Below are 25,703 nucleotides of genomic sequence, written 5' to 3' on the forward strand. Positions count from 1 at the left end.
GCACAATAGCATAATAGCTTGTTCTGTGCCTAGTTACCACCCAAGAAGCAGCCTCTTTTTGCTCAACATGTGCCTTTCACAGAGAAGAAGTTTCCTGAAGCATATCAGTCTGATCATGACTTCACAGTACAGTCCAGCCCCGAAATACCAGGCAAGTCCTCTCTGAACGAGAGAAACAACAAAACCCCAGACGTACGTTTTGGCCTATTGTGGGACTCGTCAGTGAGGTGCAGCCATATCCCTCTAGGCACACTGAGCAATGGGTCCACGTCTTGATTCCCGCATCACACTTAGGGAGACTTCCATAAGAGTCATAATTTGCATAAATAAAAAGGGAGAAGCGCTCAACCTGTTTTAGTTTTAGATTAGGGTTTGGGCAGCAATAGAGCTAAATGCCCTTTTAATGGCAATGCCCATCCAAATGCCCTTTTTAGGGCAATGGGGAGCTTAGTTTTTTTTAGTTAGGGTTTTATTTGGGGGGGTTGGTTGTGTGGGGGGTTGGTTTTACTGTTGGGGGGGTTGTTTGTATTTTTTTTTTACAGGTAAAAGAGCCGATTTCTTTGGGGCAATGCCCCGCAAAAGGCCCTTTTAAGGGCTATTGGTATTTTAGTTTCAGCTAGGGTTTTTTTTAATTTTGGGGGGCCTTTTTTATTTTGATAGAGCTATTCGATTAGGTGTAATTAGTTTAAAGATCTTGTAATTTGTTTTTTATTTTGTGTAATTTAGTGGGTTTTTTTTTGTAATTTAGGTATTTCTATTTAATTTAGGTCATTTATTTAATTGTAGTGTAAGGTTAGGCGTTAGTGTAAGACAGGTTAGGTTTTATTTTACAGGTAAATTTGTATTTATTTTAACTAGGTAGTTATTAAATAGTTAATAACTATTTAGTAACTATTCTACTTAGTTAAATAAATACAAACTTGCCTGTAAAATAAAAATAAACCCTAAGCTAGATACAATGTAACTATTAGTTATATTGTAGCTAGCTTAGGGTGTATTTTACAGGCAATTATTTATTTTTAAATAGGAATTATTTAGTTATTAATAGTAAGTTTTCTTTAGATTTATTTTAATTATATTTAAGTTAGGGGGTGCTAGGGTTAGACTTAGGTCTAGGGGTTAATAACTTTAGTCTAGTGGCGGCGACGTTGGGTGCGGCAGATTAGGGGTTAATAAATGTAGGTAGGTGGTGGTGGTGGCGACGTTGGGGCGGCAGATTAGGGGTTAATAATATTTAACTAATGTTTGTGATGCAGGAGTGCGGCGGTTTAGGGGTTAATATGTTTCTTATAGTGGCGGCAATGTCCAGAACGGCAGATTAGGGGTTAATAAGTGTAGGTAGGTTGCAGCGACATTGGGGGCGGGAGATTAGGGGTTATAAGTATAATGTAGGTGTCGGCATTGTCCGGAGCGACAGAGTAGGGGTTAATAAATATAATGTAGGTGTCGGCGATGTCGGGAAGGCAGATTAGAGGTGTTTAGACTCAGGGTTCATGTTAGGGTGTTAGGTGTAAACATAACAATGGGGCTGCGTTACTGAGCTTTACGCTACTTTATTGCAGGAGTTAGACTTTTTTTCAGCCGGCTCTCCCCATTGATGTCTATGGGGAAATCGTACACGAGCACATACAACCAGCTCACTGCTGACTTAAGCAGCGCTGGTATTGGAGTGCGGTATGGAGCACAATTTTGCTCTACGATCACTTCTTGCCTGTTAACGCCGGGTTTATAAAAACCTGTAATACCAGCGCTGTAGGTAAGTGAGCGGTGACAATAACGTGCAAGTTAGCACCGCACCCCTCTTACTGCAAAACTCGTAATCTGGCCGATTGTTAGCTGAGCATGACAGAAGCTGATCGGTGGCAGATGAACTTTGGGCATTTAATAGTGCTGACCTTAAAGGGTCAGCACTAGATTGTTCTTTGCATACATGTTTTGTAGATGATCCATTTAGGGGGGGGGGGGGGTGATGTAAAAATGTAAATTTTTACTGATGTATACAGACTTCAGATTGCTTTGGTTTGCATAATGGGTCTTTTTATATGCAGGAGTCGGTCTGCTCTCTGTTGCTTTCAGTAGGTGTCCCAGCTTAATCTCATCAACAGTGCTAAATTGGGAGCTTCTAATTACGTTTTTAAAAGGTTTTATACTGGATTTTCATATCAGTATCTGTGCAAGAGGCTGAAGTTGGCTTCTTATTCGGCCAGCTTCTTATTGGGCAACTGATTACAACCAGACAAAAAAAAAAAAGCTGCTTAAACAAAATATCTACAATTATTTGTATTTTAAATAAAATAATAGACTTCCCCAAAACCTAAAGAAACTTACATTTTATACATATGCATGTTATATTGCAATAAACAGATGGTAAACATGGCACAATTTGAATCCACATGTTTTCAGACTGGCCCAACGCAATTTATGGCAAATAAACTGGTGCCAACCTTGCCACTTCATATATTTTACCTTCTCTGAATAAGTAACTGGTATTTTGAAAGGTTTAAAATCCTTTGGGCCACTCATTTCAGTGTGGATATATACAGCTCCTGAGCACCTTCATCGGACAGACATGTTCTCAGCCTGGCCCAATGCTATTTATGGCAAAGAAACTGGTGAAAACATTGCCACTTTATATATTTTACCTTTCTGAATAAGTAACTGGTATTTTGAAAGGGTTAAAATCCTTTGGGCCACTAATTTCTGTGTGGATATATACAGGGCTTGAGCCCCTTCATACAATCCACATGTTTTCAGACTGGCCCAACGGTTTCTATAGCAAACAAACTGGTGCCAACCTTGCCACTTCATATATTTTACCTTTTCTGAATAAGTAACTGGTATTTTAAAAAGGGTTAAAATCCTTTGGACCACTCATTTATGTAAGGATAAATACAGGGCTTGAGCCCTTTTATAGGACAGACCTGTTCTCAGCCTGGCCCAACGGTTTTTATGGCAAGTAAACTGGTGCCAACCTTGTCACTTAATAGATTTACCCTTTTCTGAATAAGTAACTAGTATTTTGAAAGGGTTAAAATCCTTTGGGTCACTCATTTCTGTGTGGATATATACAGGGCGTGAGCCCCTTCATGCAATCCACATGTTTTCAGACTGGCCCAATGGTTTCTATAGCAAACAAACTGGTGCCAACCTTGCCACTTCATATATTTTACATTTTCTGAAAAAGTAACTGGTATTTTAAAAGGGTTAAAAATCATTTGGGCCACTCATTTCTGTGTGGATATAAACAGGTCCTGAGTCCCTTTCATAGGATAGACATGTTCTCAGCCTGGCCCAACGCTGTTTATGGCAAATAAACTGGTGCCAACCTTCATATATTTTACCTTTTTTGAATAAGTAACTGGTCCTTTGGGCCACTCATTTCTGTGTGGATATATACAGGGTGTGAGCCCCTTCATACAAGCCACATGTTTTTAGACTGGCCCAATGGTTTCTAGGGCAAACAAACTGGTGCCAACCTTCTTGCTTGAAATATTTTAAAAAGGTTAAATTTATGTGTGGATATATACAGGGTTTGAGCCCCTTCATAGGACAGACATGTTTTCAGGCTGGCTGAACAGTTTCTCAGGTAAACAAACTGGTAAACATGTTTTCTGACTGGCCCAATGCCTTTTTATGGCAAACTGGTGCCAACCTTGCCACTTCATATATTTTGCCTTTTTTTGAATAAGTAACTTGTATTTTAAAAGGGTTAAAATAATTTTGGCCACTGATTTCTGTGTGGATATACAGGGCGTTAGCCCCTGTATACAACCCACGTGTTTTAAGACTAGCCCAAATATTTCTATGGCAAAGATTTCCTTTCAAATTACCAGTTACTTATTTAGAAAAGGTAAAATATGTGATCTGACAAGGTTTGCACCAATTTGCTGTTTGTCAAAAAAAGCGTTGGTCCAGTCTGAGAACATGTCTATCCTATGAAGTGGTTCATGCTCTGCACATCTCCATACAGAAATAGGTTTTACAAAGGACTTTAACCCTTTTAAAATACCAGTTACTTTTTAGAAAAAGTAAAAATAAATGATGTGGCAAAGTTGGCACAAGTTAGTTTGCCAAAGAAATCATTGGGCCAGTCGTAAATAAAAGAAAAGATTGTATGAAGTGGCTTATACCCTGTTTATATCACTATAGAAATCAGTAGCCCAAAAGATTTTAACCCTTTCAAAATACAAGTTACTTGTTCAGAGAAGGTAAAATATATGCAGTAGCAAGGTTTGCACCGAACAGTTTGCCATAAAAAGCATTGGGCCAGTCTGAAAATATGTTGTTTGTATGAAGGAGTTCATGCCCAGTATATATCCACACAGAAATGAGAGGACCAAATTATTTTAACCCTTTTTAAATACCAGTTACTCACCAGTTTACCATAAAAAGTGTTGGGCCATGCTGAGAACATGTTTATCCAATGAAGGAGTTTGTGTCCTGTATTCAGAAAGGCAAAATATATGAAGTGGCAAGGTTGGGCCCGGTTTCCCATAGAAACCATATGTCCAGCCTGAAAACATGTTGATTGTATGAAGGGGCTCATGTCCTGTATATTTCAACCCTTTAAAAATACTGGTTACTTATTCAGAAAAGGTAAAATATATGAGATGACAATGTTGGCGCCAGATTTTTTGCAACAAAAAGCGTTGGGCCAAGCTGAGAACATGTTTAATCTATGAAGGGGCTCAGGACCTGTATATATCCACAAAGAAATGAGTGGCTCAAATGATTTTAACCCTTTCAAAATACTTATTCAGAAAAGGTAAAATATATGAAGTGGCAAGGTTGGCACCAGTTTGTTTGCCCTAGAAACCATTGGGCAAGTCTGAAAACGTGGATTGTAATCTGTCCTGTTTTATTATTAACAGTTCAGAGTGACAGTTTAGGGAATATGAAAGGGCATTATACACGACTTAATTGACTAGATTAATAAATAGAAAATATTTTTTAAAGCCTATGACACAAAGTATGTCAGCTTTATTATTCAGAAAAGCAAAAATATATTAAGTGACAAGGTTGGCACCAGTTTGCCATAGAAACCGTTGCGCCAGGCTGAGAGCATGTCCTGCCCTGTATATATCCACACAGAAATGAGTGGCCCATCGGATTTTAACCCTTTCAAAATACCAGTTACTTGTTCACAAAAAGGTAAAATATATGAAGTGGCAAGTTTGGCACCATTTTGTTTGCCATAAAAAGGCATTAGGCCAGTCTGAAAACATGTGGATTGTATGAAGGGATTCACATCCTGTATATGTACACCCAGAAATGAGTGGCCCAAAGGATTTTAACCCTTTCAAAATACCTGTGACTTATTCAGAAAAGATAAAGTATATGAAGTGGCAAGGTTGGCACCAGTTTATTTGCAATAAATAGCGTTGGGCCAGTCTGATTCTGTGAAAGGGCTCACACCCTGTATATATCCCTACATAAATCTGTGACCCAAAGGATTTTAACCCTTTCAATATACAAGTTACTTATCCCAAACATAACCAAAATTGTGCCATGTTTACCATCTGTTTATTGCAATATAACATGCATTTGTATAAAATGTAAGTTTGTTTAGGTTTTGGGAAAGTCTAATATTTTATTTAAAATAAAAATAATTGTAGATATTTTGTTTAAACAGTTTTTTTTTGTCCGATTGTAATCAGTTGCCCAATAATAGGCTGGCTGAATAAGAAGCCAACTTCAGCCTAGTTATCTGTGCATATTATTCTTTATAGTAGTGTCTATTACATGCAGTTACATGAAAATTGATGTATACTGTCCGTTTAATATTAAACAAGTCTACCGAAGTCTTTTAAAAACACGCATGAAATTGAAAGTTCTTTCCTTTTGTACGTTGAAGTGCGCTGTAATGGGATAGTTGTATGTCCTTTTAATACAAATCAGCGGTTGATACAATCTTAGTTTAGCGTTCTAAATTATTTTCTCAGCCATATCTTATTATTTTCCTACTAAAATTGGTATAGGGGTTCAGATGAGGGCTACCAACAATGCTGCAATGTTTGTGTCTCCAGGAACAAAAAGGGGAGCCATATTTTGGGGTGTAAAGTCCCTGTTTTCCCCATAGATTTTCCACAGCCAGCCAGCTCTGCTCACCTACATGGATACATTGTATCAAATTCTCAGCCTCTCAGTAACAACTGTACAAACTGCTGAGGAAATAATGTTCACAAAGCCTTAAAGGGCAGGATAGCACCTGGTCAAACAGTCTTAAAGGACAGACAAAAAAACCACACAGCCTTAAAAGGATCAACTAGCACCACACGCACACAGTCTTAAAGGGACAGATCGCAGTAATGTTCATGCAGCGCAACCTTAAAGGGCAGCTTGACACCTGCGCACAGAGCCTTAAAGTGACAGATCACCATAATGTATACGCAGCGCAACCTTAAAGGGCAGCTTGACACCTGCGCACACAGCCTTAAAGGGACAGATCACCGTAATGTGCACGCAGCGCAACCTTAAAGGGCAGCTCAACCCCTGTGCACAGAGGCTTAAAGGGACAGATCACCGTAATGTACATGCAGCGTAACCTTAAAGGGCAGCTCGACACCTGCACACAGAGCCTTATAAGGACAGATCACCATAATGTGCATGCAGCGTAACCTTAAAGGGCAGCTCGACACCTGCGCACAGAGCCTTAAAAGGACAGATCACCATAATGTATACGCAGCGCAACCTTAAAGGGCAGCTTGACACCTGCGCACACAGCCTTAAAGGGACAGATCACCGTAATGTGCACGCAGCGCAACCTTAAAGGGCAGCTCAACCCCTGTGCACAGAGGCTTAAAGGGACAGATCACCGTAATGTACATGCAGCGTAACCTTAAAGGGCAGCTCGACACCTGCACACAGAGCCTTATAAGGACAGATCACCATAATGTGCATGCAGCGTAACCTTAAAGGGCAGCTCGACACCTGCGCACAGAGCCTTAAAAGGACAGATCACCATAATGTGCATGCAGCGCAACCTTAAAGGGCAGCTCGACACATGCGCACACAGCCTTAAAGGGACAGATCACTGTAATGTGCACACAGCACAACCTTAAAGGGCAGCTTGACACCTGCGCACAGAGCCTTAAAGGGACAAATCACTGTAATGCGCATGCAGCGCAACCTTAAAGGGCAGCTCAACACCTGCGCCCAGAGCCTTAAGGGAACAGATCACCGTAATGTACACGCAGCGCAGCCTTAAAAAGCAGCTCGACACCTGCGCACACAGCCTTAAAGGGACAGATCACTGTAATGTGCATGCAGCGCAACCTTAAAGGGCAGCTCGACACCTGTGCACACAGCCTTAAAGGAACAGATCACTGTAATGTACACGCAGCGCAACCTTAAAGGGCAGCTCAACACCTGTGCACAGAGCCTTAAAGGGAAAGATCACTGCAATGTGCACGCAGCGCAACCTTAAAGGGCAGCTCGGCACCTGCTCACAGTCTTAAAGGGGCAGGCACACACAACCTTTTAGTGAGTTTGCACGCACAGTTTTAAATGGAGCAATAGTATGCATCCCCATGTGATGCACACAGCCTTAAAGGGACGCTCTGTCTTAACGGGACAGTGGCACGTGCACGCACACAAACACACAGAGAACTCTCAGCCTTTAAAAGGACAACTTGCACCACACGCATGCAGCCTAAAAGGGACAGATCACCGTAATATTCACGCAGCGCAACCTTAAAGGGCAGCTCGGCACCTGCACACACAGTTTTTAAGGTACAGGCACACACAACCTTTAGTGGTTAAACGCAGACAGTTTTCAAGAGAGCGATAGTATGCATCCACACGCAAAGCACAGCACCTTAAAGGGACACTCTGTCTTAAAGGGACAGGGGCACATGCACAGCCTTTAAAAGGACAACTTGCACCATAACCACACAGTGTTAACGGAACAGCTCACACCTAGCGCAGCCTTAAAGGGCAGCTCACCGCCTGCTCACACAGTCTTAAAGGGGCAGGCACACACAACCTTTAGTGGGTAAAGTCACACCACACGCACACAGTCTTAAAAGGGAGCGATAACAGTATACATCCACACTCAACGCACACAGCCTTACAGAAACATCTCACACAATGCTCAGTCTTTAAGGGGCAGGCACACAGGCTTTTAAGCACACCCAAATGCACACAGCCTTAAAGGGGCACCCAGTATTAAAGTGACAAACGCAGACTTTAAAGGGGGAGCTCACACCACACACACACACAGTTTTAATGGTACAGGTGCCACAATGTTCACACACACAGCTTTAAAAGGACAGCTCATGGCATTCACGCACAGCCTTAAATGCTTTAAATGAATGGTTTATGGTACACACAGACTTTGGGGTCGAATTATCAAGTTCCGAATGAAGCTTGATGCCCCCTGTTTCCACCCAAGCCTTCAAGCTCACCAGAAATGGCAGTTATGAAGCGGCGGTCTAAAGACCGCCGCTCCATAACTGATCTGCTGCCTCTGAGGCTGCGGTCTTCAATACGCCCGATCCTATACAACCAGGCTGATTGACACCCCCTGCTAGGGCCGATTGGCCGTGAATCTGCAGGGGGTGGCATTGCACAAGCAGTTCACAAAAACTGCTTGTGCAATGATAAATGCCGACAGCGTATGCTACGCTACATTGTATAATGTCCGTCCACACTTTAGTAAATCGGCCCCTTAGAGATGGCTCAAGGCAATCATAAAAAGAGTTATAGAGATTTTATGGCATTCACACAAAGCCATGAGCTGTGCTTTTAGTCTGTGAGTGTGTGTGTTTTTTGTTGTTGAGCTAACAGTTTGAAGGGTTCCCCAATCAGCCCTCTAGTCATACAGCACCTTTGTTTTAGTGGGATGATTGGAAAATATTTCAAACTGTTAGTTCAATAAAAAATATTACTTTTCAAGTTTGTGGCCAGAGGGCAGGGTATTTGGATTTCAGCGCTACATTAAAAAGTAAGTTATAGCACATCTTCATAACAACTGAAGAGTTAAACTCCTTCTAAAATATCTATAACATTACAGATTTGTTTAGACAAAGGGGAAAAGTTTACTATCACTTTAAGGACTGTGTGCATTGTGTGAGGGTGTCCGTGCCTTTAAGACTGTGCAAGCATAATGTGATCTGTGCTGTTAAGGCCGTGTGTGCTGTGTTTGTGCACCTGTACCATTAAAACTGTGTGTGTGTGTTGTGAGCTCCCCCTTTAAAGTCTGCGTTTGTGTCTGTCACTTTAATACTGGGTGCCCCTTTAAGGCTGTGTGCATTTGGGTGTGCTTAAAAGCCAGTGTGCCTGCCCCTTTAAGACTGAGCATTGTGTGAGATGTTCCTTTAAGGCTGTGTGCGTTGCGTGTGGATGTATACTGTTATCGCTCCCTTTAAGACTGTGTGCGTGTGGTGTGACTTTACCCACTAAAGGTTGTGTGTGCCTGCCCCTTTAAGACTGTGTGAGCAGGCGGTGAGCTGCCCTTTAAGGCTGTGCTAGGTGTGCATGGTGTGAGCTGTTCCATTAACACTGTGTGGTTATGGTGCAAGTTGTCCTTTTAAAGGCTGTGCACGTGCCCCTGTCCCTTTAAGACAGAGTGTCCCTTTAAGGCGCTGTGCTTTGCATGTGGATGCATACTATCGCTCTTTTTAAAACTGTCTGCGTTTAACCACTAAAGGTTGTGTGTGCAGGGACCTTAAAGACTGTGTGTGCAGGTGCTGAGCTGCCCTTTAAGGTTGCGCTGCGTGAATATTATGGTTATCTATCTGTCCCTTTTAGGCTGTATGCGTGTGGTGCAAGTTGTCCTTTTAAAGGCTGAGAGTGCTCTGTGTGGTTATATGCGTGCACGTGCCACTGTCCCGTTAAGACAGAGCGTCCCTTTAAGGCTGCGTGCATCACATGGGGATGCATACCATCGCTGTGTGTAAACTCACTAAAAGGTTGTGTGTGCCTTCCCCTTTAAGACTGTGAGCATGTGCCGAGCTGCCCTTTAAGGTTACGCTGCGTGCACATTGCTGTGATCTGTCCCTCTAAGGCTCTGTGCGCAGATGTCGAGCTGCCCTTTAAGGTTGCGCTGTGTGCACATTACAGTGATCTGTCCCTTTAAGGCTGTGTGCACAGGTGTCGAGCTGCCCTTTAAGGTTGCGCTGCGTCCATGTCACGGTGATCTGTCCCTTTAAGGCTCTGTGCGCAGGTGTCGAGCTGCCCTTTAAGATTGCGCTGCATGCACATTACGGTGATCTGTCCCTTTAAGGCTCTGTGCTCAGGTGTCGTGCTGCCATTTAAGGTTGCGCTGCGTGCACATTACAGTGATCTGTCCTTTTAAGGCTCTGTGCGCAGGTGTCGTGCTGCCATTTAAGGTTGCGCTGCGTGCACATTACAGTGATCTGTCCTTTTAAGGCTCTGTGCGCAGGTGTCGAGCTGCCTTTTAAGGTTTGGCTGCGTGCACATTATGGTGATCTGTCCCTTTAAGGCTCTGTGCGCAGGTGTCGAGCTGCTGTTTAAGGTTGCGCTGCGTGCACATTACGGTGATCTGTCCCCTTAAGGCTCTGTGCGCAGGTGTCAAGCTGCCCTTTAAGGTTGCGCTGCATGAACATTACTGCGATCTGTCCCTTTAAGACTGTGTGCCTGTGGTGCTAGTTGACCCTTTGGTAAAATATTAGTTTAGCGTTCTAAATTATTTTCTCAGCCATATCTTATTATTTTCCTACTAAAATTGGTGTGGGGGTTCAGAGGAGGGCTACCAACAATACTGCAATGTTTGTGTCTCCAGGAACAAAAAGGGAGCCCTATTTTGTCGAGCTGCCCTTTAAGGTCATGCTGCATGCACATTATGGTGATCTGCCCCTTTAAGGCTCTGTGCGCAGGTGTCGAGCTGCCCTTTAAGGTTGTGCTGCATCCACATTACGGTGATCTGTCCCTTTAAGGCTCTGTGCGCAGGTGTCGAGCTGCCCTTTAAGGCTGCGCTATGTGCACATTATGGTGATCTGTCCCTTTAAGGCTCTGTGCGCAGGTGTCAAGCTGCCCTTTAAGGTTGCAATGCATGAACATTACTGCGATCTGTCCCTTTAAGACTGTGTGCGTGTGGTGCTAGTTGACCCTTTCAAGGCTGTGTGGTTTTTTTTGTCTGTCCCTTTAAGACTGTGTGAACATTATTTCCTCAGCAGTTTGTACAATGTATCCATGTAGGTGAGCAGAGCTGGCTGGCTGTGTAAAGTCTATGGGGAAAACAGGGACTTTACACCCCAAAATATGGCTCCCCTTTTTGTTCCTGGAGACACAAACATTGCAGCATTGTTGGTAGCCCTCATCTGAACCCCCATACCAATTTTTGTAGGAAAATAATAAGATATGGCTGAGAAAATAATTTAGAACGCTAAACTAATATTTTACCCAGCGGTTAGTGTACGAGTGTAAGGAAGCTGGCTATACAGGAAGTTGGTTTGGCATGTAATTGTAGCGTATTAAATGTATCACTTTAATAAGAGGAATGCATTATTTAAAATTATAACGTTATGTGGCAACAAATGGCAGCATAAATCAAGAATATAAGAAATGTATCCAAACAGGTAATATCTAAAAAAAGAAGTAATGGCTAACAAGCAACAAACTTACACACAAGCACCATAATAACAACACTTCCGCCTCCGAAAACCATAGAGAGCAGCAGAACAGCGGGGCATCTAAGTTGAAGTTCTGGCCTCCTAACTTCCGGTCCTTTCTTGCATGCGACTGCAGTCTAGGCCGCTCAGGATACTACAATGGTGTGTAATGTGTTCGATTATTGGGTTACGTGGGAGCGGGAACAAAACAGAATATACAATGTGACACCTGCACGCGAACTACAGCCCATGTAGAATCGTTATCCTAATGTTAAGCGACTTTTTCCAACGTACAGCTGATACATCAGTATGAGGCTCACACCGCGATCATGCGCTACTTCGTATTATTTTACCCAGTGTACCACGTTTTATAAAATATTCTACTTTCTTCTCAGAGACCCATCCTGCTCCAGGGCCACGAAAGAGCCATAACGCAGATCAAGTACAATCGAGATGGGGATCTCATCTTCACTGTTGCCAAAGATCCTGTAAGTGTGACCCTTATCTTAAAGATGAGACTCGCACCATTTCCACTGGTTCGAGCTTTAATTACGCCACAACATTTGATTAGTACTGTAACAATGTTTATATGTTTCTGCAGGTGGTTAATGCTTGGTTCTCTGTGAATGGAGAACGTCTGGGGACCTATAACGGACACACAGGAGCTGTGTGGTGCGTGGACGTTGATTGTATCCTAATTAATACCCGAACATGTAGCTTTTTCGTTCACAGTTTATGGGGATTATTAGATTTAGGAGTAAATTGGTATTTATCGGATGATACAGAATACGATATTGTTTTCCAATTGGTTGGTACATTGTGTAAAGGTATATTTATAGATTTGCAGTGTTCTCCACAAAAAATGTTGCCACCTGGGTGACATTATGAAGTTGCCGTATGTAGGCAGTGTAATATTTTGTGACCTAATACTCATATGCTAAATCACTTCAAAGTGATGCAGCATAAATTATAAAAAGATCACCTGAACATTTCTATGTAAAAAGTAAATATATTTTATCTCAATTTCTTCAGCTCACCAGAGTAAGTGCTATGTGAACAGCTAGAGCTGCTGTAAAGATGCAAGTTAAAAAAAACAGCACACAATAGTCAATCAGCATCAGCAGTGTTAAGGTCATGCATTGCTTTGCTGTGATCACATGAGATTTCAATTTAATAATTTGAGGTTAATAACTTCCTTTTTTACATAGAGATGTTCAGGTGATATTTCTTGTCAGCTTTTTACAGCTACGCTGCATCACTTTCAAGTGCTTCAACTTTAGGGTATCATTTCCCTTTAAGCTATCCAAAGCATACATTGTTTAATGATGACTTTGAAGCAAACAGTTTAAACATTAAAGGGAGAGGAAACCCCCAAATGTTCTTTCATGATTTAGATAGAACATAAAATTTTAAGCAACTTTCCATTTTACTTATATTATCAAATTAGCTTAATTATCTTGTTATCCTTTGCTGAAGGAACAGCATTGCATTACTGGCAGCTAGTTGAACACAGCTTGTTAGCCAATCACAAGAGACGTGTGCAGGCACCAATCAGCAGCTAGCTCCCACTAGTGTATGATATGTGCATATTTTTCCATAAGAGATATCAAATACAACGAGCACATTTGAAAATAGAATTGAATTTAAAAGTGTCTTAAAATTACATGCTCTATCTGAATCATGCAAGTTTAATTTTGACTTTCCTATCCCTTTAATATTAGATAATTTGTAGCTTAAAGGGACACTAAACACCTGCTGCAAATTCTGCAAACTAACTTCTGCTTTTAATTCATAAATGTACTCCAAATCTAGAAAAAAGGATATTTAGGCAATCTGTGCATCTTACCCCCAGTTTATTCAAGAAGAGTGTTGTCAAACAGAATGGTGATACTGAGCTCAATGCTGCTATGTATCCTGCCATGTTGTAACGCACGTTGCTCACAGTTGTAGTCACATGATGTGAATGACAGATAATGGTATAAATAAAGTTAAGAGGATTATCAGAATGCTCCCTCACTGTGGTGCTAATCGAGTGCTGTATAAACATCATATGTGCCTCATTCATATAAATAAACATTCAGTTTGTGCATTCGTTGTTTTAAAATCAAAGCACTGTGTTTTTTTTCGGTGTTAGAAGAAATACGTCTCCACAGCTAGAGGAATGTTTATTTTTGCCAATAGCTAGCTACACGGGGATTAGGGAGGAGGAAGAAGGGGGAGAGGCATGCTCATAGCTGAATAACGCTGTATTTACATTCGACTACTACAAGATTTATGCACTTATTGCCATAGATTAGCAAGCTACACCGGGAGGAGAGGGGAGGGGCATGCTCCATGGGAAGAAGGCAGCTGTATAACACAGTACTTCAAACATTTTACGGACTAGACATTGAAAAGATACTTACACTTAGTGCATAAATCTTGTAGTAAAATGTAAATACATCGTTATTCAGCTGCCTTCTTCACACGGAGCATGCCTCTCCCCCTCCTTCCTCCTCCCCGTGCAAAATAGTAAGGGGGTGACTGGACCCTTGTGGTAGCAAGCCCATGGAGGACTCCACATGTTAAGCAAACATTACATGTTGGTGTGCAAGCTTCACAATGATTTTTATGTATGCAATTCTTGTAAAATCAACTTTATTTTTTTTATAATATAGATTATTTCATTAGGTCCATAAATTGTCACACCTCTATAAGATTTACTCTCCCCCTCCTTCCTCCTCCCCGTGTAGCTTGCTATTTGCAAAAATAAACATTCCTCTTTCTTCTAACACAGAAAAAATAACAGTGCTTTGATTTTAAAACAATGAATGCACAAACTGAATGTTTATTTATATGAATGAGGCACATATCATGTTTATACAGCGCTTGATAAGCACCACAATGAGGGAGCATTCTGATAATCCTCTTAACTTTATTTATACCATTATCTGCCATGCACATCACATGACTGCTGTGCCCGTGTGGCAATATGGAGGCATACATAGCATTACCAAGCACTGGATCAGCAGTCTGATTGAAGACACTCTTCTTGAACTGTTTAGGGTAAACTGAGCATCAAGGATATGGATTAATGCTTAGTTTGTTATTATTAGTAAGTATAAGTTAGTTTAAACAATTTTTATAAGGTGTTATAGGTCCCTTTAATACTGATTTAACTCTTAGCTGGGTGGTAAGTAAAATCAGCTGAGGAGAACACTGAATCTGTGCACTTAATGCTTAAAGGGTCTAGTCAAAATTAAACTTTCATGATACAGATAAGGCATTCAATTGGCTAAAATGCAACTATCTCAAAAGAACTGAGATAAGGGGGCAGTCTGCAGAGGCTTAGATACAAGGTAAACACAGGGATAAAACGTATATTAACCCTTTCGTGACAGGGTTAAAGTGCCTACATCGGAACAACTGTTCCGATGTAGACAAATTGAAACTACGCGATAGTGCATACGATCTCAAGATTTCAATTATTGGATCGCATCTGGGGGGCGTCCCTACAATCCTAGGAACGCCCTCCAGACCGCGATTAAATCCTAGAAGCACAGAAGGCTTCAGGACAGCCGTTAGCTATGACGTTCTATTCCGTCATAACGGCTTTAAAGCCCAGTCTAATTATGACGGAATAGAATGTCATAACAGCTTTAAAAGGTTAATAAAACCGTGTTGGTTATGCCAAACTGGGGAATGGGTAATAGAGCTATTATCTATCTCTTTAAACACAAATTCTGGAGTAGACTGTCCCTTTTAATGAGAAGGTGTTGTACAGATGCTTTGAATTACAGTGGATGTTGAAGAGCTAGTATCACAGACACTGTTTTGGTCAGTATGTAGATATTTTTCTTGTTGTAGTTTCTTTAACTACCCATACAGGGGACACAAGCCATTTGCTGACAGGATCTGCAGATAATTCTTGCCGACTGTGGGATTGTGAAACTGGTGAGTACAAATACTCTGACATCTGTTGGCTTTTTTTCTCAGTACTATTCTTGTTTGACATTAGTCAAAATGTAATTTGTCGTAACCATTCAATTGTGTTTAAGAAACAAAAAAGAATACACTTTGCAATATATTTATTTTGACCATTTTTTTGTGCAAGTTTACCTCCTTAAACATTGCGATTTTTACTACTGCCCCAGAAAGGCTTTTGTCGCACTTTATTCAATTGCTTGATCAGCACAGGATCATACTTGCTTATATCCAGGTATTTTTAACATTGAGTGCATCAGTAACTTGTTCCCTCTGGGTTAGTAGCTTTTAACCCCTGACTAGTAAAATGTAGTGATATTTTGTTACCCCTTCTTATATCTGTCACTAATCGGCCTCAGAGAATGTGATAAGATAAACATACTTGAGGAATTTCAAGTTGCTTGTCCATGGACTGCAAAACTATGCAAACTTTGCTTACAAAATTAATTTAAAACATTTTGTTTGTATGCAGAAATTTTGTCGTTCAGTGTTTAAAATTGCTGATATATATAAAATGACACTCTTTTATCTTCCCTCTCCTTTTTATACTGTCCTGTTGGTTCATTTTCCTGTCCTTCACTTCCAGTAGGCTGTTAACCTTCTCTGTCCATGGTAATTTCTTCTCCATGAATTTCCTGTACTCTGGCTTGGTGCAGATGCCATGCAGTTTACTGCCTCTGTGGCACAACCCTGCCATATTCCAATGCTAATAACCTGTTGTATACGTTTTTTGTCCCCTTCTTGAAATGTCTGTTCTTTTATCTAGCAATTGCGTATTTGCTTTTATCTAATGCTCTGTTTTATTTGTAGGAAAGCAGCTAGCCCTTCTTCAAACCAACTCCGCTGTTAGAACATGTGGCTTTGACTTTGGTGGCAACATTATTATGTTCTCCACAGACAAACAGATGGGTTATCAGTGCTTTGTGAGCTTCATTGACCTGAGGGACCCCACTCAAATTGGTGAGTACATTGAGGTTGATGTTGGGGGGATGGCATTAGCATTGGAAGTCCTTTTTTGTTGTAGTGTTGCAGCCTGTTTACTCAGGATATCTCTCTCTCTGCTTGTACGGCTACTTTGGGCAAAATTTTAAGAAAATTCTTGATTTAAAGGTACAAAAAAGTAAACATTTAAAGGAACATCAAAGCCAAATTTTTCTTATGATTCAAACAGATCTCACAATTTTTAAAAAAAAATACTTCTATTATTAAATATATACGGCTTTTCTCATTGTTTGTTGAAAACAAATACTTCCGTAGACCGCATGCATGTGTCTGGAGAACTATATGGCAGCAGTTTTTTAAGAATTCTTTTAAGCACTAGTTGGCAGCAGTGTTTTTCAGTGTATAAGACTGCTAAAAGCTTTCTTGCAAAAGTGCTACCTTATAGTGCTCCAGACATGTGCCCATACATGAGCCTGCCTACCTGCTTTTCAACAAAGAATATCAAGAGGTCAAAGTAAATTTGGAAATTTGTATTTAAATATTTTTAACTCGAACCAAGCATTTTTGAAACACTAGTATTTACCAGTGTTATAAATAAAGGGGACTTTGTCATGACGTATAAAGGAAATTTCAGCATGAAGTTTTATTTGCCTGCAGTTTATGCTGAGCTGAGTGCCAGCCTCCCACAGAAAAACGCTCTTTTCTCATTGAGGTGATGTTTCCACCTCTTAGCCAATAGCGTGCTAGCCATCCAGTATAATGCCAATTGGCAAGCACGCAGGGGCGTATTAAGGCCTAGGGCAGCAGAATTTTGAGTCCCTAGGGCCACTCTACTGAACTCAGGGCCGGATGGCTAAATCAACCAATTACTAATGACTTAAATGGCTGGCCCGGCTATTGCTATCCTATGGGATTGTATGTGGAGGCGGAGCGCACTTGCGCAGCCTGGCCTTGACTGAGAGGGAATGCAGTATTCTTCCTGTCTCCACCGCGTGATTGAGACTCACACAGACTACACAGTGCAGTGTGCACTACACTGTGACCACTGTGAAACAGCATATGCCTTTCTCCCTTCAATACATCTTTACCATCACTTTAACAATCTCACAGCTTTTTTTCTTTACATTCTTTTTATTAGAGCCGTTTTAAACAATAACCAAATTATACAAACAGAAAAGAGTCAAACCTCATGTATATTGCGAGATATATTTAAGAGCGACACATAGATTAATTTAGTTACTCAAACACAAGAAATACTATTAAATACAACTGAGGCTGTGTTTGTTACTATAAAGTTGTGGTTTATCCACTTAAAGGACAATTCAACAAAGTAAAATTGCATAATCAATACTCATAATAATAAAAAGACATTCTGAAAACACTTATTCTGAATTTCACATGAGCAGTTGACTTTTTTTATTTTATTTTTTGACGAATTTCTAAATTTACAGACTCGTCTATACGCTGAGTTCTTGCTCATGCTCAGTAGGAGCTGGGGCCTAAGAACATATAAAAAGATTGTGGACAAATGTAAATTGGAAAGTCTGTGCTATATCTGAATCATGAAAGTTTAATTTGACTTTAGTATCAACCATATAGCACACCCTATGGTAAGGGGGTAGAAGCCAATGGGGTAATTAAAGGAACAGTCAACACCAGAATTTTTGATGTTTTAAAAGATAGATAATCCATTAATTACCCATTCCCCAGTTTTGCATAACAAACACAGTTATAATAATTAGGAATGCACCAAAATATTCGGCCGAAAATGGGGCTGTCTCATTCGGGCCGAAAGTGAGGCAAACTGGCCGAAAATTGCATGCTCTATCTGCCCCACACAGACACTTGCTGGCCGCGCTTACTGCATCCACCCGCACCTAAAATTAAGGCCGGTGCAGCTAGAGGCCTTCTAGGCCATTTGATTAGCAACTACATTTCCCACAACGTCACTCACGCATTAAGTCACTGCAGCACAGCCTCCTCCCTCCTTTCTTACCTAGAGGGAGCGGTTCTTCTTTCTGCAGAATCTGCACTTCCTGAAAGGCTCCGGTGTACTGTTGGTTTAGTGCTGTTAGTGCGGAAGAGGAGTTGCTCTGGTTCAGCAGTTCAGCTCTGTTAGAGACAACAGAGGCTTGATTTACAGCTGTGTAGAGGGGGTTGCTCTGTGTTAGGCTGCTGTAAATCAAACCTCCGTTGTCTCTAATGAACTGGAGCAACTCTTCCCCACACAATGCTGAATGATAATTGCATAAATAGACAAAGCTTCTACGTTTTTAAATCCCTAAACAGTTATGCAAATAGGACTTGACTAAACAGATTTTGTTATGGAGAAATGCTTCTCGTGCCATAATCAGCAGAATATAAAACTTTTTCCAACTTCATAACGCCCATTAAAGGGACAGTCTACTCCAGATTTATTGTTTAAAAAGATAATCCCTTTATTACCCATTCCCCAGTTTTGCATAACCAACACTGTTATATAAATACACATATTACATCTGTGATTACCTTGTATCTAAGCCTCTGCAGACTGCCCCCTTACCTCAGTGCTTTTGACAGACATGCAGTTTAGTCAATCAGTGCAGACTCCTAAATAACTCCACGGGAGTGAGCACAATGTTATCTATATGACACACATGAACTAGTACTGTCTAACTGTGAAAAACTTTCAAAATGCTAAGAAGTGGTTTTCAACTGTTTTAGAAATCAGTTTGAGCCTACCTAGGTTTAGCTTTTCAAAAATGTCACCAAGAGAACAAAGCAAATTTGATGATAAAAGTAAATTGGAAAGTTGTTTAAAATTGTATGCCATATCTGAATACGGAAACTTTAATTTTGACTAGACTGTCCCTTTAATACTTCATTCTAACTAGGGTTGCACTGATAACATTTTTTTAAGACCGTGTACAAGTACCAATAATTCTTTTTCAAATACTCACCGATACCAATTACTGATGCTTTTTTTATGTTGTATAACAGTTTACCAAGCACAATACAGACTAATGATTTAAGATAGCTTCTTTATAATTATGAACTGTATCTCAAAAGACATTTTTAAATAAAGTTTTATTTGATTGTTGTCACAAAGTTCACATAACATGTTTATAAATAAAAAATATTACAATAAAATATATTAATAATAACAACAATAAATAACAGCTGCAGCAGTTGGGGCTGGAAAGTTGCAATTTAAAGGGTTGATTACTGGATGCAATTGGGTTGTAGGGTTCCTATATAATATTAATCTGACATTTGCATTTAACACAAAGTAATTTAATTCTGGAGTGTCCCAGTAATCCTCTTTGAGAAAAATGGGACATTTACATTCCACTGACTCAACAGAAAATAGGGCAGGGCTTCATATTTTTCCAGGGCTGCTTTTTATTCCCAGTGCAGCCCTGTCTAAGTAGAACAGTGGCAAGTTCTTATTAAGGAACAATAGCATATCTGCATGTTCAGCTATAAGTCTGTTTCTTTTATCAGTAAGGAAGTTTGACTCCAAGCTGAACAGTTTTTCACTTTTCACACTACTGCATGGGGCAGAAAAATATATTTTTGGGCCATTTTAGCCAGAGCTGGAAATCTCAGTTTATTTAACTGCCCAGTACTTCAGGGGTTTGTCTGAATGAGGTACAGTGATCTCTCCCAGAGAGGCTTCCAGCTGTATAGTAGCAGCTTTTGGAGCACTGCTCTTAAACGTACAATAATACAAATAACAGCAATTTGTATTGTCAGAACAGAAGTGAACAATTTTTAGTTAAGTCTTCACTCCAGCTTAAAATGAAATGGGAACATGCAGTTTGAAAAAAAGCCACAAGGTGGCGTATGGGTAGGAAGTTAAGGTATCAGTTTAAATTGGTGCATTTGCATGAGTACAAGTACTCATGCAAATACTTGGTATCGGCACAGATACCGATACTAGTATTGGTATTGGTACAACCCTAATTATAACCAGCCTACATACTGTTTAATGGAGTGTAGCAAAGAATGAAACTACAGTGATTTATTTTTCTTTAAACAAACACTGGCTAAAAACAAGGGGTATAGGCTTAGACTGAACTTAAATATTAAAACAAAAAAACACCCTAAGGTAAACTGAACAAAGTGTTAAATAATTTCCAGGAACATTTTACAGAGAGAAATGAGAGGCATTTTTTAATTGTAAAATGGCACAAGCACTCCAGGAGGAGGAGCTGGTGATTACTCAGTCATATTTATTGCACGGAGAGGTCTGGCTGCCTATAAACATGACACAGTCAAAATAATTGTTATGAATGTAATTAAAGATGACATTTTAATAAATAAGAATATTCATTTAAAATAATGAGCATATTAATTTATAAAATTGTTTTGTTCATATTAAAAAAAGGTCCAAAATAAACTTTTTTAAAAGGGATATTCATTTCTGCATTGAACAAGCCTAGTTCATGCCACCTTTGTTGTTTAACACACATGCAGTAGTCCTGATCTGCCAATAAATATTAATACCGCAGTGTAAACCATTTCCTGCAAGTTTTGATTTTAACAGCTTTCATTAATCAGACAGAGCACTGGTAAAGCTTAACAATCAACTGTAATCTATCTAGACCTTACGTTTTTGCATAGATATAAAAGTTTTCTAGGAATATACTTAATTTAAATAACTGGTAAACAAAAAAAAAAATCTCTTCAATCTGATTCTGTTGCATAGAACTGAATGAAAAATGTATATTGATATTAAATTATCAACAATATATTATTCTTATTTCAGTCATATATAACAGAAACAGATCTAACAGATTTTTATTTATATTGCTTTTTATAGTTATTTTTCTGTCCAATTTCGGTGTGTTACTTTCAATAAAAGTGTGGTTAATGGTTATTTTTATTTTATTGGCTTGTAGTTTTTCATTTCAGATTCATTAAATTCATTAAAAACTCTAATATAATAAAATTATAGAAAAATACTATTTTAAAATAGGTTTAGACGTGAAATGTATCTGTCCTATTTTAAGTGTAGGTGCTAAACATTCTAGTGAACCTGCTAGCAGTACACATTTCACTTGTTCAAGCAAGACTTCTCAAGAACTGTCGCTTCCTTCTCCACTCTCACTGCGCCACGTTTTTCAGATACTGCAGTGTATTTATGATCTGCATCCTGATTGGCTCGTTGGAAGTAAAAGTATTTTATAAAACTAATAAAGGGTAGCATTTAACTCTTTGTACTGTGAAATTAAATATAGCTTGACTTGTTTACAAGGTTTTTGCAACATTCTAAAGAAGCCAGTTTAAATGAGCTATATTTTTTATTTTTAAAATTAAAAATCCCTTCCTATTTTATCGTCATAGGGTTTTGGCTATGTTTTATATAAATGGTTGGATATACCTCTATTGCTTTGTATCTATGATTATTATATACAGTCTATACTTTATATGATCCTAATCAATGAGCAGTACCTGTACACTCTGGAATATAACTATATGACACAGTACTCAATAAGTGATTCTCACATTGTTGCCTGAAAAATCTTGTAATACTGTTAGATTTAGTTTATTTTCCGTAATTTCTAGGTTACATGATCTACAGTAATTCAAGTAAACTGGTTTGAACTGATATGTAAGCTTTTGGATTTATTTCACCTTTTGGGTAAATCTGGATAATCTCACATTAATCATTAATATTATAAACAAAGTATTTTGTATTTGAAACCACAGATTCAGACAAGTCAAACAAGCTTTATTTCTTTAAAGGGACGGTTAACACCTGAATTTTTGTTATTTTAAAATATAGATAATCCCTTAATTACCCATTCCCCAGTTTTGCATAACCAACACAGTTATAATAATACAAGTTTTACCTCTGTAATTACCTTGTATCTAAGCCTTAGCAGACTGCCCCCTTATTTCAGTTCTTTTGACAGATTTCCATTTTAGCCAATCAGTGCTCACTCCACGGTAAATTCACGTGCATGAGCTCAATGTTATCTATATGAAACACATGAACTAATGCCCTCTAGGGGTGAAAAACTGTCAAAATGCATTCAGATTAGAGGGGGCCTTCAAGGTCTAAGAAATTAGCATATGAACCTCCTAGGTTTAGCTTTCAACTAAGAATACCAAGAGAACAAAGCAAAATTGGTGATAAAAGTAAATTGAAAAGTTGTTTAAAATTACATGCCCTATTTGAATCATGTAAGTTTTTTTTGGACTTGACTGTCCCTTTAAAAATATATACTTGAATACATTCTTTCAGGCAGCTATAACCTGTCTGAATCCTATAAAGCAAAATCTAAAGCATTAAACATACATTGATGTGGGACTTTTTATATTTATGAGTTACACACAAGGATTTGGCAGTGTCTATTTTCCTACATGCACTAGGTATTGGATCACTTAGAAATTAGCTTGTGCCACCTAGTGGTCCAGGAAGATTTTGCAGTGTCATAAAGATAAAATTATTCAAATAATGATGTTACAGTATGAGTAAAACGCATCAGCTTAACACTCACACTGCAACACTGACATTAATAGGCTACGGCAATTAAATATTTACTCTTTATTATACATTAAAGGAGTGATGCTTTGGCACTCTATAGTGCTTTTATCAAATGTGTAAATTACATAGTATAGTGTGTGTGTGTGTGTATATATATATATATATATATATATATATATATATATATATATATATATGTATATATATATATATATAGTGTGTGTGTGTATATATATATATATATATATATATATATATATATATATATATATATATATAGTACTAATCCATGGAATACACTCGCTGGTCTTTTCAAAACAAACGTGCTTTAATGTAACGTTTCGGGGACCGTATCCCCTTCCTCAGATATATATACCCGAGGGGCAGTGTAATTTTTTTGGAATATTATTTCATTGACTGCTATTTATAAATGTTATTTTTAGCGAACCAACGTACTAGTTAGTTGCATAAATTGATTAAATTAGATGTACTGTATATAATATAAAATATTGGTTAAAACTCTACTTCATGATACATTTATTCTTCATTTTCCTGACCTAGCAGAAGGGAGGTGGTCATGTTGTAAAGTCTGCTTGTTTTATTTATTTTTTTATTATTGTATTATTTCACTAGCTTCTCTGCAGATTGATGCTTCTCAACTGCTAAAGCTGGAAATTTGCTTAGCTCACAAATGCAGCATTCTTCCCTTGTGCAATTACCTTTGTATTATTTTGTTTCTTGGCTCCCACTGAATGTCTGTTTCTCATCTCTTTTGTAGAAGATAACGAGCCATACATGAAAATCCCATGCAGTGAATCCAAGATAACCAGTGCCGTTTGGGGCCCATTAGGGGAGACTATCATTGCTGGACATGAAAATGGAGAGCTAAACCAGTACAGTGCTAAGGTAGGTAGTGATGATGCTTTATCTGTTACTCATCCGTCATAACTTGAGGACTTTTTCTGTTCTGTTTAAAAAAGAATAGAAAAGCAATTTCTTCTGGATATCTTGGAATGCACAAAAAAGTATTTAACAGATATATTCAGATTGCAGTTTCCTGGCTTTTATACTGATGAGTTCTGTCTTCTTTGACCTCCTGACCACTAATGTGATTTTTCTTAACAGTCAGGAGAGATTGTAAACAACATCAAGGAGCATTCAAAGCAGGTCAATGACATTCAGACCTCACGGGACATGACCATGTTTATCACAGCATCTAAAGACTGCACAGCCAAGGTAAGGAGCTTTTTGACTGAACGCTTGTCTTACCCATATGGAAGGGGTGTATTTTGTATCTTAATTGAATGGGAGGATCATTATTGCCATAATTGGTAGCTGTGTGTACCGTTAACTTGACCAACCAGCAGTGCAAGTATTGTGTATGAATACATTGGATATTTATTTCTGTTTTGTCTGCAGCTGTTTGACTGTACAACACTGGAGCATCAGAAAACGTTTAGAACGGAGAGACCAGTCAACTCTGCTGCTCTTTCCCCCATTTATGATCATGTAAGACATCTACTATGTAGCTTAGCGATTTGTTGCCAGTATAGTTTTCAGCAATTGCTGCTGTTTATACCTAACTTGCTCTTATTTGTAGGTTGTTTTGGGAGGAGGCCAAGAAGCTATGGATGTGACCACAACATCAACTCGGATAGGAAAATTTGAGGCCAGGTGTGTTGTCTGATAAATTAACCATGTATTTTAGCTCAACACTTCCGGCTCTAAGTCTTTCTAACTTTATTTATTTTTTACATAAAGGTTTTTTCATGTGGCAATTGAAGAGGAATTCGGGAGGGTGAAAGGACATTTTGGACCCATAAACAGCTTGGCATTCCACCCAGATGGCAAAAGGTGAGTGTACTCGTGGTGTACAAACTTATAACCCCTTGTACTATGCATAATTGTCTAAATCTCTTCCACCCTTTCTTTTCACAGTTACAGCAGCGGAGGAGAAGACGGATATGTTAGAATACATTACTTCGACCAGCAATATTTTGAATTTGAACCTGAATATTGAGGAAATTTCACAATTCTAAATGCTTCTGTGGGGCATTTAAAATAAAAATAAAAAAACCCTCTTTCTTCAAATATGGGCCAAAAATAAATATATTTATTAACCGAGAATGACACAGAGGCTTTCCTTTTGTTCAGATTAAATATTTGCTCCAGGTTAAAGGGAGACACAAGTGAAAATTTAAACTTTCATGATTCAGATAGGGCATGCGATTTTAAACAACTTTCCATTTTACTTTTATCACATTTGCTTTGTTCTCTTGGTATTCTTTGTTGAAAGCTAAACCTAGGTAGACTCATATGGTAATTTCTAAGTCCTTGAAGGCTGCCCCTTATCGTAGTGCATTTGGACAGTTTTTTTACAGCTAGAGGATGTTAGTTCATGTGTGTCATTTTAGATAACATTGTGCTCACTCCTTTAGATTTACCTATGAGTCAGCACTGATTGGCTAAAATGAAAGTCTGTCAAAAGAACAGAAATAACGGACAGTCTACAGAGGCTTAGATACAATGTAATCGGAGGTAAAAAGTATATTAATATAATCGTGTTGGTTAAAGGGACAGTCAACTGCAAAAAATTGTATTGTTTAAAAAAGTTTTGCACAGCCAACATGGTTATATTAATATACTTTTAACCTCAGATTATCCTGTATCTAAGCCTCTTCTGCCAGCCACCTGATCACATGGCTATTATCTATTGACTTGCATTTTAGCCAATTAGTGCTGTGTCCTGC

At 39.0% G+C, this 25,703-nt stretch overlaps 2 protein-coding genes across 2 annotated transcripts in view; one reads left to right on the top strand and one right to left on the bottom strand.

Moving 5' to 3' along the window:
* Positions 1 to 11,904, bottom strand: part of TMEM234 (transmembrane protein 234) — a 24,628-nt gene extending 12,724 nt beyond the window's left edge. Inside the window, exon 1 of the mRNA XM_053707250.1 lies at positions 11,587 to 11,904. Coding sequence (XP_053563225.1) covers positions 11,587 to 11,629 — 43 coding nt within the window. The 5' untranslated portion in view covers positions 11,630 to 11,904. The remainder of the gene's footprint in view (positions 1 to 11,586) is intronic.
* On the top strand, positions 11,625 to 25,080 carry EIF3I (eukaryotic translation initiation factor 3 subunit I). The gene is made up of 11 exons (XM_053707249.1): positions 11,625 to 11,735; positions 11,969 to 12,061; positions 12,175 to 12,262; positions 15,441 to 15,506; positions 16,347 to 16,496; positions 23,732 to 23,859; positions 24,079 to 24,189; positions 24,373 to 24,462; positions 24,554 to 24,627; positions 24,715 to 24,807; positions 24,892 to 25,080. Exons 1-11 carry the CDS (start codon positions 11,733 to 11,735, stop codon positions 24,971 to 24,973), a joined length of 978 nt encoding a protein of 325 aa, XP_053563224.1. The 5' UTR covers positions 11,625 to 11,732; the 3' UTR covers positions 24,974 to 25,080.
* The last annotated feature ends 623 nt before the right edge of the window (positions 25,081 to 25,703 follow it).

This window comes from Bombina bombina, chromosome 3, assembly GCF_027579735.1.
Source record: "Bombina bombina isolate aBomBom1 chromosome 3, aBomBom1.pri, whole genome shotgun sequence".
In the NCBI taxonomy this organism is placed as follows: Eukaryota; Metazoa; Chordata; class Amphibia; order Anura; family Bombinatoridae; genus Bombina; species Bombina bombina.

Bases quoted from the DNA above. Each gene is read 5' to 3' on its own strand.
- EIF3I (XM_053707249.1), top strand. The intron at 12,263-15,440 runs GTATCCTAATTA...CTACCCATACAG, and splicing joins GTGGTGCGTGGACGTTGATT to GGGACACAAGCCATTTGCTG. The intron at 24,808-24,891 runs GTGAGTGTACTC...TTCTTTTCACAG, and splicing joins TTCCACCCAGATGGCAAAAG to TTACAGCAGCGGAGGAGAAG.